The sequence below is a fragment of the Pteropus vampyrus genome, unplaced genomic scaffold (genome assembly GCF_000151845.1).
Source record: "Pteropus vampyrus isolate Shadow unplaced genomic scaffold, Pvam_2.0 Scaffold166, whole genome shotgun sequence".
NCBI classification, from domain to species: Eukaryota; Metazoa; Chordata; class Mammalia; order Chiroptera; family Pteropodidae; genus Pteropus; species Pteropus vampyrus.
The window spans coordinates 701,011-715,099 of NW_011888947.1; the positions used below are offsets into that span (position 1 = coordinate 701,011).

The 14,089-nt window shown below is 43.4% G+C and overlaps 1 protein-coding gene across 5 annotated transcripts in view; it reads left to right on the plus strand.

The window, feature by feature from the left end:
- Positions 1–14,089, plus strand: part of FBXO31 (F-box protein 31) — a 44,106-nt gene that overhangs the window by 2,968 nt on the left and 27,049 nt on the right. For 4 of the 5 annotated variants that reach the window (XM_023536660.1, XM_023536658.1, XM_023536659.1 and 1 more), the window contains exons 2-3: positions 9,416–9,487; positions 13,033–13,119. In XM_023536660.1, coding sequence (XP_023392428.1) covers positions 9,416–9,487; positions 13,033–13,119 — 159 coding nt within the window. The remainder of the gene's footprint in view (positions 1–9,415; positions 9,488–13,032; positions 13,120–14,089) is intronic. The other variant, XM_011370253.2, reaches the window with a different exon arrangement.

Below are 14,089 nucleotides of genomic sequence, written 5' to 3' on the forward strand. Positions count from 1 at the left end.
GTAGAAGGATGAAAGTAAGAATTATTTAGAGAGCCCTACAATCAAAGATAAGCCACCCTTAAAATTTTGGAAAACATCTCTCCATATGCACGTGTAGAGTCATAAACACATTTTTACTTAAATGAAATCACATCATATATATTCTCTTACAGACAGTTTAGTATTAAGAAGCTATATACTACTTCATTGTATGCATACGCCACAGACCAGTCCCTTGCTGATAGACTCTTAAGTCTGCAATTATTCCTGTTCATAAACAGGGTTATCAAGACTGTCTTCGTGCATTTCATAGGAGTTTATGAGACTTCCATGTACCTTTTAGAACTTCTGAAATTATCTTCTTAGTGCGGATTTCCGAAAGTGGGGTTGTGGGTAGTAGGATGAGCACATTGATAACACCTTAGATACCCACTGCCCAGCTGTTGGAATTTGCACCCCCAGGAAGGCTACATGAGGCCTTTTTCTTCACATCTTTCCCAACAAGGGGATCAGCCAGTCATCTTCTCTCTGCTGTAAAGCTTAGTGGCCAAGACTCTAGATTTGTAGTCCATAGGGCAGGCTCGGTGTATATTCTGAGAGATCTTGGACATGCCGCTTCACCTTCCCAAGTGGGAAGTAATTTTTGTCTTACAAATTTATAAGAACTCTGAATATTAACAATATTAACCTTTTGTCATATGCGCGGCAAGTAAATTTCTTTTGACATTTTAAAATAAAAGCAAGAAAGTTCTACTTTTTCTTTCTCTGTGATTTACATTTGCTTTGTTTCGCATTTTGTATACCTGTAAGACCCAGTTTTGTCATAGATGTTCCATTGTGCTTTGAGGAGTTTCTCCTTCAGTTAGCCAAACCTGCATGATGGTCTCTGGGGAACTGTAAAGGATATAGTTCAACTCTAGAAATGGAGGGTAACAGAAGAGTTTCGTGTAAACAGAAAACTCAAAGGCACGTTACAGAGTAAAATTAACTGGAGTTATAGCTCAGAGTAAATTCTGAGAATTGCTAATGGAAATATAAAAAGTCCTGATGAAGATGTAGAAAGAAGTTGAGGTGCAGACATAGAAGGACTCTTCATTCCTTCCTTTCCCACTCTGGATTCCTCAGTTCAGCTTTCCTAGGATAATAGACACCTCGATGGTGGAATCCAGGCATCTTTTGTTCACTGACGTGGCCTAACATGCTAGGGGAATTTTCATTTTGAGAAATTAAAAAATGAAATGATAAAACAGGCATATTCCTAGTCATTCCCAATAAATAACTATTAAGTCTTTTGTCACGTTTGCTTTTTTTCCTCTACCTTTTTTTTTCTTTTAAGAAAACATCTCCGTTAACATTGAAGTCCCTTCTGATTACCACTGTGCTTCCTACTCTAAGAAGCAGCTGCTGTCATGGATTTAGTTCACTTATATATACTTACACTTGTATATGTCCCCCATATGTAACATTATTTTATGGTGGTTTAATTTTTAGAAATCTATCGTACTGTAAGTATTGTGCATCTGCTTTTTTCCCCAGTCAGCTTGTGTTTTTAAGTTTTGTTCATGTTAATACATTTAAATCTGGTTCAGTCTTTTTAAATGCTGTGTGGTGGTTCATAATTTGAAGAGGCCACACTTTTATTCCTGTACTTATTTTTTTCATTATACACAATGTGACAGTGAACAATCTCATATATGTTTCCTTGGATGCATATACATTTGAAAATTTTTCTAAGGAATATATCCAGAAGTGGTTTTGCTGGGCAGTGGGCTTTGAGATTTGCAGTTTTACTAGATACTGTTCACTTATTTCCTGGAGCGATTTCACCTGTTACATACCTGTCACTAGGGCGAGAACAGGCAACTCACGAAAGATAAAATACACATGCTCAATACACATCATCACAAAGTAGCTGCCTTTGTGGTCCAGGTACTTTGTTATCTCGTTTAATCCAATATCCACTAAATTCTCTCTCATCTTTAAAAATCTGTGCCAGTCTGGGTGAGAAGCAGCATCTCATTTTAATTTGCATGTGTCTGATAACTACTAGTAAGGGTGCACATTTTAAAAATACAGTTATTGGCAATTTGGATTTCTTTGATTATCCTTAATCTTTGCTCTTTTTTTGCTGTTATTTTTTCTTAATAATTTGTAGGTTTTATTAATTTAATCTGGATATATTTCTGTTTAATATACTGCAAAGATCTTGTAGTCTATTATTATTTGCTTTTTAACTTCATTTATAGTGATTTTTGTGTAAGTTACATTAGTCAAAGTTACAGATTTTTAGCTTTGGGTTTAAGTAATCATTGTCATCCCAAGGTTATGAAAATGGTAGACAGCTAAGTCTTCAGTTTTACTAGTTCATTCTGGTATCTTTAATTTCCAGCTCATCTTGTCAACAATTGGACAATCCCATGTGATATTCATAGGTGTCTCATAGAGTTAGTGTAATTGTGATTGGATTGTATATAAGAATAGTTGTGTATGAGTTAAGTCTGGTCTTTTTTCTCTGCGCCCCAGAACTTCATCTTCCAGAGCTAGACATTTGGTCATAGTCCATGTAGGTGAAAACCAAAGCCCACCTAGCCTTGGTTAGCAGGAAGAGGGATCTCAGGCTAGTTGAGAAGATGGGTCAACCTGGCCCATAAGGCTTTCTGAAACAGAGCCTCCATGTCTGGCCCTGACTTTATAATGGTGGCTCCCTTTTCTAGTGTCTTGGGAGAGTGAGTGAACTAACTAGTGAATTTGCATGTTTACTACTCAATGTTTACATATTTGCTTTTTGTATTTTGGTAATGGGAGTTTTTTCAGAAAAAAGAATGAGCCACAGTAAAACGGGAGTGGGAAAGTGGATACCACACATCTATATTACTGCTTCAAAGAATTTTGGGCCATGATTGACTTTAAGGGTGTGGACAAAGCATGCATGTTTTAAGAGCTCTTCCTAAAATGAAAGGATGATTTAGGGGCAAGGGGGAGATACACGAGAAACTTAAAATGAGGTAGCTTTTTATAATGTTTGGTGAGAAGTTCACAATTGCCAGTGTCTTAGCAATAATAAATCAGTTATTTTTATAGAACTTTGGCCTTTCTAGCTCCCTGCATGATGGAATTGTAATAAATATTTTCTAGTGGTATTTCTTTGAGCAGGTAAAAGAAATTTGCTACTGAGAAGCCAAATCTGTGCTCCTGATTTGGTGGCAAGTATATAACAAATTGGCAATACTTTCTCCTCTTAAAAGAAACCAAACCAAATCCAGACTCCCAGTCAGGGGCTGAGAGAGGGAGGGTAAACACTTTTTGATGCATCATTCCTTTGGCTACAGGCCTCCTGCAGTTACTTGCGTGTGGGGCTATAAATAAGTCATTTCTCAGAGTACCCAGGATGGAAGCCAAATACATTATTTTGCATTTGACCCTGACAGGGCTTTTTTTGGGTAATACTTCACCGTTTAGTTGGTGAATTTTCAAATGCTAGCCCATTTCAACACTTCATTTATTCAATACTTCATGGAGTCTACCTAAGGCTAATGAGTTTAGAAAGTTCAAACCGTAGTTCTAAGTCAAAATATTCAAGTAATAACAGAAGATAAATTTAAAAACAAAGGAAATGCTCATACATGTATTTTTCCATTCTACACCGAACTCTAAATATTGAGTCACAAAGATTTTATATTATTCAGCTCAATGCCTGCCAGTGTCAGGTTTTATATTAATAATACATAATTTTCCCATTTCTTTCCTTGATATTTTAATGACATATGAAATAATATTTGTATAATATTTTGATCAGTTGTAAGTTTAAAGTGGGTTTAAATACCATTATCATTAGAAATGTCTTTTTCCCCAAATGTGCAATCTTTATGACAGAAAAGAGAAATTAAAAACCAACATTTAATTTTGTTTTTGCATGTAGAAGAAAATGAGGTTTGTTTTTTTTTTTTTTTTTTAAAGTGATACAAAATATGAGAAATGTGACTTTCATTAAGTATGGCTGAAATTGAAAGGGACATCTCGGGAGGAGGTGAAATGGCAAGTTGTTGGTTTTAAGGTTGGCTTGAGGAATAATTTTTGATTCCTGTTAAGCGGATACTTCTTGAGTCCAGCAGTTTTGGTGGTGGGGTAGGCGGGTCTGCAGTTGGATAAACAGACTGACCAGGTCATAGAAACACATGTGTCTCAACCATAAGAAGAGGAAGCGAGTCTACCTCCTGGACAGACAGCTAGGGAAAACCTTTATCCTTTTCTTCTGCTTTGCTAATTGGAAGGACTACAGTTCTAAGTATTTTTGCAAGCTGAATCTCATATGCTGCCTTTACAGAGATATCTAGTCCTTTCAATTAGGAGAGTAGAAAAGGATAAAGGAAAATAGAGCCTCTTAAGGGAATATTTTGAAGACTTCCTTTTTTTTTTTTAAACCTTAAAATGAGCTGGAAAGTGAATCTGGTACCCAGAAAGCATTGAGTAAAGATTTCCCTTTGGCCTTATTTAATTGGATAGATCCTGGTACCTTGCCAAAAAGAATTGATTGGTTGTTAGAGGTTCAGGCACTGCCATTTTTACTGTTTCACTGTGTTTATAAAGTGGTTATGTAATGCAGTTGAGGATCTGGGCTTGTCTCTGGCTGGGAAGGGCATGCAAATACAAGGGCATCTTTGGATCTTTGGAGAGGAACAAGTGTCCTCCCCAAAACCAGGCCCTTTCAAAAGATGGCCTGGCTTCCAAATTCGTGAGTTAACATCCTTTGTCAGCAGTGCCATCACTGTCTGTTCAGTGGTGATGGAGAGTAAACCTGAATCTCTGGGCCTGCTTGTATAGTATTAGTGGAGGAATAGAGAAGTGTCTGGAATATTAGAAAAGGCCCAACATGAGATGATTGCAGAATCAGACTCACGGGCTTACCTCCTGGTCTCACAAATGGGTGAGACAGAGCGGGTGTGCTTGCACTCAGAAAGAATGGGTGTCTGGGATGGCAGCTCGGCCTTAGCTGGAGTGGGTCTCCCTTGGCCTGTCCTGGGCGCCATACAAGGGTCAGAGTCTTTCAACTGGAAGAGTGAAGCTTCTAAAGTTCCTGTTGGCACCTAGACTGTTTATCTTTGCAAGGATGGAACTGGCTGGGAATAAGTCACATTGAGTATGTAGGTGGTTTCAGTTATCCTTGGGAACCGTTTGGGATCCTGAATGTTCTAGGTGTTTGTCAGAGACACCAATGGGATGTGTCCGGGTTTTGGTTTTTACATTCTTTCCCATCCTAAAATGAGCTGGCTGCAGAGTATTTTTCTAGGTCTGCTGCGTTATTTTTTTCAAAGGCATTTCATGCAGTCGCAGTAGCTGAGAGTTATAAAGTAGCCACTGGAGAACACAAGGGTTTGAAATCAGGGCTCTGTTGTTGAGGAGTGTTCTTGGATATTTGCTCAGAGCAGGTGGGAAGCTGGATGCCTGACTCCTCCCACCAGCTTCTGTCCCCCTGCCTTTCACTTCTTTTTTAGTTGGAAGTTAAAGTTTTATAAGAGGGTTATAATTATCCCGTAATTTAGTGCAAACAAAAATGCAGTCTTTCTAATCAATACTTTTAGTTTTGTTTAGAAAATTGTGTGTTTACAGCAGGTAGGAAACAAGACAGCAGCATTCCTCCAGTCCACACTAGACCCCTTCTCCCTGGCTCCCTCCTGCTTGCTAGGTGCCAAGTATGGGTTGCACCCTCATTTCCTCCTGCCTCTGCCTTACCTGGTGGTACAATGGCCTCCTCACTGGACTCCCAGCCTGCATTTCCAGGTGCATCTCCGCTGGCTCCACTCACAGGTTAATAGACCACAATGCAGGCCCTGTCCATGCTGCTTTTCTTTCTAAGATTCTTCAGTGCTTCTGTGTTGCCTGGACTCCTGGCTCTGGCATTCAAGTCCCCCCAGGACCGGAAGAGAACCTCTCTTTCCAGACTTACCTTGTGTGCCCACCAGCATGCTTCAGATGGTGTCTTAGCACTAGGCCTTTCCAACAGGGTGGAGTTCCTTCATAAGAGGAAGTTATTTGAGATAAGGAAGCTAAGTTCCCTGTAAGTGTGGTCTCCCAGTACTGAGGTAGTACACAGAGTAACGATGTTAACTTTCTCTGCCCTCTTCTGTTCCAGTACAAAGTGTGTACAGATCTCAGTCGTGCTCGCGTGGGTACTGTCTCCATTACTCCATCTTCTCTTCCAGGGACGGAGCTTCAAGAAGCAGATGCACGTCCCTTCGGTTCTCCTGTGGGGGTGAGAGAGTAGAAAAGAGGCAGAGAAAAAACTCTTCTAACCTATTCCCACCCATAGAGACCAAGTAGATTTCAGGCATATTCAGAAATGTGCTATGGGGACAGAGTTTTTGGTAAGCCCCATCACACAGTGCTGGCCTCGTTGGACAGGAAGTGAGTGATGAGAGGTTGGCAGCCCCTGGCAGTTAGGTGCAGCTTCAGCGTTGACTTGACTCAGGCCAAACTACTGGGCCGTTTTTTTCCTCTAGGCAAAACATCTTTTAAAATAGCATTTTGGAAAATTTCTAATTAGAATAGTTGAAGTGTCAATTTAATTTTTTATTGTGGTAACATATACATAAAATAAAATTAACTATCTTAACCATTTTTAAGTGTACAGTTGAGTGGCATTAAGTACATTCACATCGTTATACAGCCATCACCTCCATCCATCTCCATAGCTCTTTCCATCTTCCCAAACTGAAACAGTCCCAACTCTAACTCCCAACTCCCCGTTTTCCCTTCCCCAGTCCCTGGCAACCTTTCTGCCTCTATGAATTCGACTCCTCTAGGAACCTTATGTAAATGGAGTCGTACAGTGTTTGTCCTTTTGTGACTGGCTCATCTTATTCAGCATAATGCCCTCAAGGTTCACCCATGTTGTAGTATGTGTTGGGATTTCCTACCTTTTAAAGACTGAATAATATTCCACTCTATAGATGGATCACATTTTGCTTACACATTCATCCATTAGTGGACACTAATGGACACTAATGGGTTGCTTCTACCATTTGGCTATTGTGAATAATGCTGCTGTGAACATTGGTGTACAAATACAAATACTTGAGCCCCTGGTTTCATTTCTTTAGGGTATATACCCAGAAGTAGAATAATAACTGGACCATATGGTAATTCTGTGTTTAATTTTTTGAGGAACTGCCCGACTCTTTTCCAGAGTGTGACCATGTAATTTTATAAATTTCCTTAAGTCCAACTCACCCATTTTTACTCCCCTTTCCCAACTTTTTAATACTTTGTTACCATCCTTGGAGTAAACACTTTCAAAAACGAATTTCATAAATTACCTTATGTATTAGATTAGCAGGGAAACGTTTTGAATTGAGAGCCTGCAACCCCAAATCCCATACTTGAAGAGCAGCAATAGGCAACATGGTTTGGTGTGCTAACTTAATTATCTCGGGTGGGGTTTGTGTCGAAGGATAGAGTTAACACTTGTTAGTTTTTCTGGAAGGAAGGTGACATGGTGCTGGCAAGTACACTGGCCTTATAGCTATTTTCAGGGCATTTTCCCTTGGTCACTTATGAGAAGGTTTATAGAACAATCAAAGGATGTGGAATTGTTCTTGGCTACTCTTATTTAAAAAAAAAAAACACGACACAAAGATTTTTCCATCATGGGGAAAATACCAAATATTTCTACAGGAACAGTTGGGTCAGAATGACATTATTCTACTTCAGTGAATTGTCATCTTTTGGGAACATTAAGAAAAGCTCACTAAGGATTGCTGTATCCACTAGCACTACATCCTAACTTTGCTTTTCTTCTGAGTGTTAATGGGATTTTTGTGGATGTTTTATCTGGTTATGCAAGTTCATCTCCTACGTGATGTTAGCAATACCATTTGTTGACAAAGTTATCATGATGTAGTCATCCTAGATAAAAACTTGGAATCATTCAAAAGCCCAAGTGATTAATGAGAGGCAATGGTTGTTTCTATCAGGGTAGAGTATGCGTAATCAGTTTACTAGCCCTCAGCAATCTGAGCACAGAGGAATGCACAAGGAACAATCTCCATGCCTGGCAAAAGGCCTGGCTTTTGACTTCAGGCGCTGCCATCAGCAACAGCAGGAATGGATGCATTTTCAGGTCTTGCTCTGTATGTAATTGTGGGTGTGCAGTACTAACACATATTATCAAAAGTGATGAGACGAAGTGGCAAGCCCTTTGCAGCTGCTGGCCAGACTGCATCAGTCCATGTTTCAGGTGATGTGCTGAGTCACAAACCTCACTGAGCCTCGGTTTCCTGCCTTGCAATGGGGATATAGTACTGGCCTTAGAAGTGGTCGTTGGGATTTTGTCACAAGCTGTCCTGTGAAGCCCCAGTTGAATGCCTGTACTTGTATGAGCACAGTGATTGAGGTTATGGAGGTTATTACTGTGGGGTCCTAGGGGTCCCCTGTTATCTTTCTCATCATATGCTTGCTGAACACATGCTTTGTGCCAGGGCTGTGCTCACCACTATGAAGCGTTCCCATCCAGGCTTCGATTCTGGGGCCCCATATCACAAGCCTATGTTCCTTTGTGCAAGTCAGTCGCCTCTCTGCCCCTGCTTTCTCGTCATTAAAATGGAGATGACAGTAGCACCTCTTACAGGCTGCCGTAAGGGTGAAGTGCAGTGGTACCCGGCAGGGGCTTGGCATGGTGCCCAGCATACACAAAGGTTGGTACAAGTCAGGTGTTGTCATTATTCGCTCTTGACCAACAGGCAGTTCTGTATTAGTGTGGATTAATTCAATTACAGTGCTTTCCTTTAGAAGCCTTGCTGAGACTTGAACAGAAGGACCCGAGGTTTTGGTTGTGAAGTGCTGGAGTCGGGGCAGAGGGGTGAAGTTTTGAAAAGGGGGGCCGCGATGGGGTGGGAGTAGGGACAAGGAGGAGAAGTAGGAGGGTGTGCTGTCAGCTAGTCAAGGGGGGAGAACGGGGAGGTTGGGAAGGGGTCAGGGATTCCCTTCTCTGACTGCTAGTCTAGGGGAGCCCTGTGCAAAAGGACAGAGTGTCCAGCTCTTCCTTCCAATGTCTTACCTGGGTCTTTGATTATAGGACTTGTTTCTTTGTTTAACAGAATTAGTAGCGCAGTAAGCCACACTGGCAGTTAAGGGGCTTTGTAGAACCCTGACATCAATGACAATCTCACTTTCATAGGAACGTGCATTGTTTCCAGACCACAGTTCCTACCACACCATATTTATTCATAAGCTGAGGACTGTCTGATTTGGGGTTTGTGGGATAAGACTAGCAAGACAAGGTCAAGGCTTAGGCATGTACCCGCCCTCCCTGTCTCCCTCTGTCTCTCCCTCGTCCTTCTCTCCCTCCCTTTTCCCTTCTCCCTCCTTCCCTCCCATCGATCTATTTCTGTTGCTTTGTGATTTCTTGACTGTAATGTCCAGCAAATATTTCTTGTTACAGAGTATGGCGTTTGTGAAAACTTGCGGAAGCTGGAGATCACAGGCGTGTCTTGTCGAGATGTCTACGCAAAGCGTAAGTTAATCTGTTATCACCTAATTTGTTCTAAAAGCAGACAGTGAGCATCAGCAGTGGATAATAAATTTGACCCAAAGCCCACAGTTCCATTCTCAGACACCTTCTGAAAGCCATAATTGATGTTAAAGATAGCACTGGTAGTAATAGCACTAAAATTTAATGGGGTGGCTCTCTCGTTTCCCTTTCTGGGCATGTCAGTACCCTTATTTTTCAGCCTATCACAGGATATTAGGCATCAAGGACCTTTAGATCTGAGAAACATGGCTGCTGTGGAAGCAACTCTGGGGTGCTTCCAGAGAGGTCCCTTTCTCTGGATTCTGATTAGATATGCGGATGGCTCATAGTAACTGGGAAATGAAGCCAAGGCTCCCACCGATCCCCTCAGCTAACGGGGCTGCCTGTGGGCCCACCCCTTTCTCTGGCCCCGCACCACTCCAGCTCTTCTACTTGGTCTTCCCTTCAGTTTCCCGTAGGTGTGTTGACTCCCCCAGCACCGCCCCCGCTTTCTCGTCCTTCACTCCTTTACTTTCCAGAGTCACCAGCAACACTCGTGAGCGCTCAGTTTCTCCCCAGCCATCTTCACTGCTGGCCTTTCTCCACTGCCTCTCTGCATGAGGCTCTTGAGGCTCCTGTCAATGCTGAGGTCGCCCACCCAGTTCTCCACTGAAAACTTAAACCAGGTGATGCTCCTTACTAAGTGCCATGCCCAAGGACTGAGGGCCCTGCTTCTCCATGGAAACGTCTGTGTTCCAGGACTGAGGAGTAGGCAGGCAGTGGGGCTTCCCTGTGAGCCAGGTTGCCGAGTGTGCACTGAAGTGCTAGAAGCTTCCTTCCAGAGTCTGGGGGCTGCTTGGTGTCACTTTGTGTAGTCCCTTTTTTCCGTGGATTTGCTTCTGTCAGAGTCCCCCTCTGAGACGCCCTCCTTCACTCGTCTGTGCTCTGTGCACAGGTAGAGCATGGCGTTTCTGTAAAGCGGCCGGCTCTGCAGGGAGGCATGGGCAGTGCTCAGTCCCTGTCTCTGGGCTGATTTCATCACCTCGCTATTTCCTCAGACCATCGAGACCTCTCCACACCATGGTCCCGTGGCCTTTGGGGTTGTTGGATTGGTTAGTGTTTCTGGATTAGAATTTGCTCATACTTGAGGTGATCTCTTGTCAAAGGGTCTAAGTTTCTCATGGGTCATCTTCTGAGGAGCCATGACATGCACAATTCCTGGTGGCTCGGCCTTGCCCTCCAAGCTGTTGTTCCCTCCTGCCTGCCTCAGGGAGCCTTGGAGGGGCTGTTGTCAGGACCCCTCTGCCCTGCCACATCCCACATCCAGTTCTGCCAACTCCTAGCTTCTTCCCCTTTACTGCGGGCTTCAGGCTTCGCCTTGCCCTCAGCCACCATTTTCAACCTGGCTGCTGTCTCCTGCGTTGCTGGCCCTGACCCTGGACCCCAGTGCAAGGATGATCTGCCCGAGACTTACCACTCCTCCTTCCCCATGCATGTTCGGACTTTGGTTTCTTCTCTTGCCTCTGCTCCACATCTCACCAACCCAAGAAGACCTGTATCTCTCCAGGGAAAATGGGTCTGGGAGGCCCAAGCGGTCACCTCTCCTGAAAGTGTAACTTCTTCCTGTCTTCGCATCTCAGCCAGGAGAACAATGGCTCTATGGTTTCTGCAAAGCCTAGCGTTCTAGAAGCAGGAAGCTGGTTCCTCCCCACCTTCCACTCCCACCCTGTCATCTGTTATTTAGTATCCCATGGCCCTGGCTCCACCTTCGATTCCTCCTTTGTTCACCTAGAGCTCGGAGTGGTAAATCTAGCCTGAGCGTAGAGGTGGAGGGATTCATCTTTGCTGTTAGCATTGGTGTGAGAGTCAGAGCCAAACTCTCGCTGTAACAGTCTCTTATGTACGCACACATAAGAAAGGTTTCCTGGCTTTTGTGGATGGCCAACTGGCTTCCATAAGTATCTAATAAGACAAGTTCTTATCTTCTAAGTGCTTTTTGAATTTGTTAGGCCATTTGATAATATTATCTTAAAGCAACATGAAGACAGCTTTCTCTTTAAGAGTTGCAAGCAGTCAAAATAGCATCCTGGCGGGAAGCTGGTGCCCTGCCTGCTAGGCTTTAGGGGCAGTGACATTTAGAGGAGAGCACTGGGAAATAATGTGGGCAAAGGGGGTTGGTTGGGCTGTGCTGGCAGCTGTCCTGTAGAGGAGACATCTGGGCACAGGTGGGCAGGCAGGTGGTATTCATTTACACAGACCCTAGGAAAAGCCCCAAGGCTGAAAATATACCTCTATAAGTAGAGGGCAGGGAAAAGACTGAAGAAAGAGGCTGGACACTCCAGTCTGGTAATTAATGGAGTTTATTAAGGGAAACTTACATACAAGTCATGTCTTGGACCGCTACAAGGCGAAATGGATACCCGTGGCACCTGGCAGGCACCAAAGTATTATATAGGGTAAAGGGGCAGGGGAAGGGATAGTCATGGGAACAAATACGTGAATGCTACCAGGTATGGGAAATTACTTTACGTGCTTGACCAGGTCAGGACGACCTGTTCCAGGAACTAGCACATAGCAGGAAGTGCTGATTTATGTCTAAAAATCAGTTATGATCAGACAGTCTCTTAAGTCGAGGCCAGCTTGCAAAACAGACAACAGCCACGTCAAGAAACAGTCTTTTCTCTACATGTGAGTAGTGGCTGCCAGTAGCAGGAGATGGTGTGGCAGGAGGTAGGCAGGGAGGCGGGGACAAGGGCGGGCAGTGGTGAGGGGACACATGTGCATGCACCTGAAGGAGGACATCCCGAAATTCCTTCGACTGCTGATTCTTGACCCTTTGAAAATGGTTGGGAAATCCAGAGCATAATTCATATTGTTTGTTATTTAGTATCCTAGAGTATTTAATTTGCCCTGGCCAAAGAGGGTTTCACAGTATAGGAACACTATTTTTGTGAATTTCCTTCAAAGACCTCATCCAGGAGAAAATTACTTAGCTTCTGGAATAGGTGGTAGAAGAAAGTCAACCTTAGCTTCTGGCATAGGTGAGAAAGTGAGCCAGCCTTGATTTAGAAGTGCAGATCTGAGTTAGGAGCTGGCAGACATCATCCTTAGTCAAAAACAACGACACACATAAAGGAAAATGCCAGGCGTGCACTGGGAAAGCTGGATATCTTAGTTGAGGCACAAGGGTTCCCTAAATGGTCACCCCAAATATCCATGAGCCGCAATCTCTGCGGTCCCACCTCAGTGAGCTCTATTGATCCATGTCAGCCGAGGGAGGAGAATGACCTCGGATTGCGTCCCAAGCTTGCCATCATGAGTTTCTGGTGTGAATCCGTTGATTAAAAGGAAGATATGTCACAACATTTTCTTTCCAGCCAGGCCTCTCATCTTTGGCAAGTGCTTTCCTCCCAAGGTACGGAGGGTTGAGTATGTAAGGGAAATGCATGATCGTGGTGAGGGAGAAGAGTGCTGAGTCATGTGAAAACTGTTTATACCATCATGAAAGCGGAACCATCCTCAGCCCTTTCCCTGCTGTGTCTGTTCAGGTATAAACCCTCGCGTGAAGTCGGGACGTTTCATGAAAATTCTTCCCGATTACGAGCACATGGAGTACAGAGATGTGTACACCTGCCGTACGTACCTCCTGCTGCTTTGGCTTTAGCGGGGGAGCACAGCAAGAGGCTGCATGGAGAGGGCCCTCTAACTCACAGCACGCGGTCGCTTTGGTCTTAAGCGCGAGCTGACCTCCTTGGCTTTGCTGTCTTTTCACTTTCTCCAGTGTTCTCTGTGTCTCGGCCATAGCCAGGATCATACCTGAGAGGCGGCCTGGGGCAGATGTACATGTGCGCCAGGTTTCCGCAGCATCTTTGAGTTTTGGGTAGTACCAGCAAGATCACTCTGTTGATGCACATTTTAACATTTATCATTTATCGAGGGTGAGAGGAGAGAACAGAGTAGATGCCTTAAAACCTTTCTATTCCAAAAGGAAACGAAGCCTACTTCTAGGCTTCGTTATTCAATCACGTTTTGATGGCATATGTGAATTTAAAAAAAGTTACACATTTACTCAAACTAGACAAAAGTATATAGAAACAGCTGATTATTTAGAACCCGGTCCCTCTTTTGATTGGCATTACTTGAGCCCTGGAAATTTTCCTAAGCCACATTCCATACTGATTAAGGCTGTCTCCGCTTTTTATTAGGTTGAGCTGAGATGGAGAGCGTGAATTTTGGGTATCAAAACAGACATTAGAAATATCTTCTTGCACTGAAAGCCATGTTACATTTGTAGAAGCACAGCCTGGCTGAGCGTGCCCTGTGTCAGCATTGCCTTTGTGGAGCAGACCCACTTCTGAGTCTTATAAGTACACAATTTCTAACAAAATCTACTCAGAAGAGAAGGAATAGAGTCATTAATGGAATTTCTCCTGACCCCTGTCAGACTCTGGACATGTAGGTAATGTGTTTACAGGTCCCATTTTACTTAGGGGACCATCCCGGAGTCAGTGCACAGATACTAGGACTGGTCAGCATGCTTTGGGGTGCCATCTGAGCACTGTACACAACTGCTGACACCACCCACAGAGTCTGTGTCATCAAGCC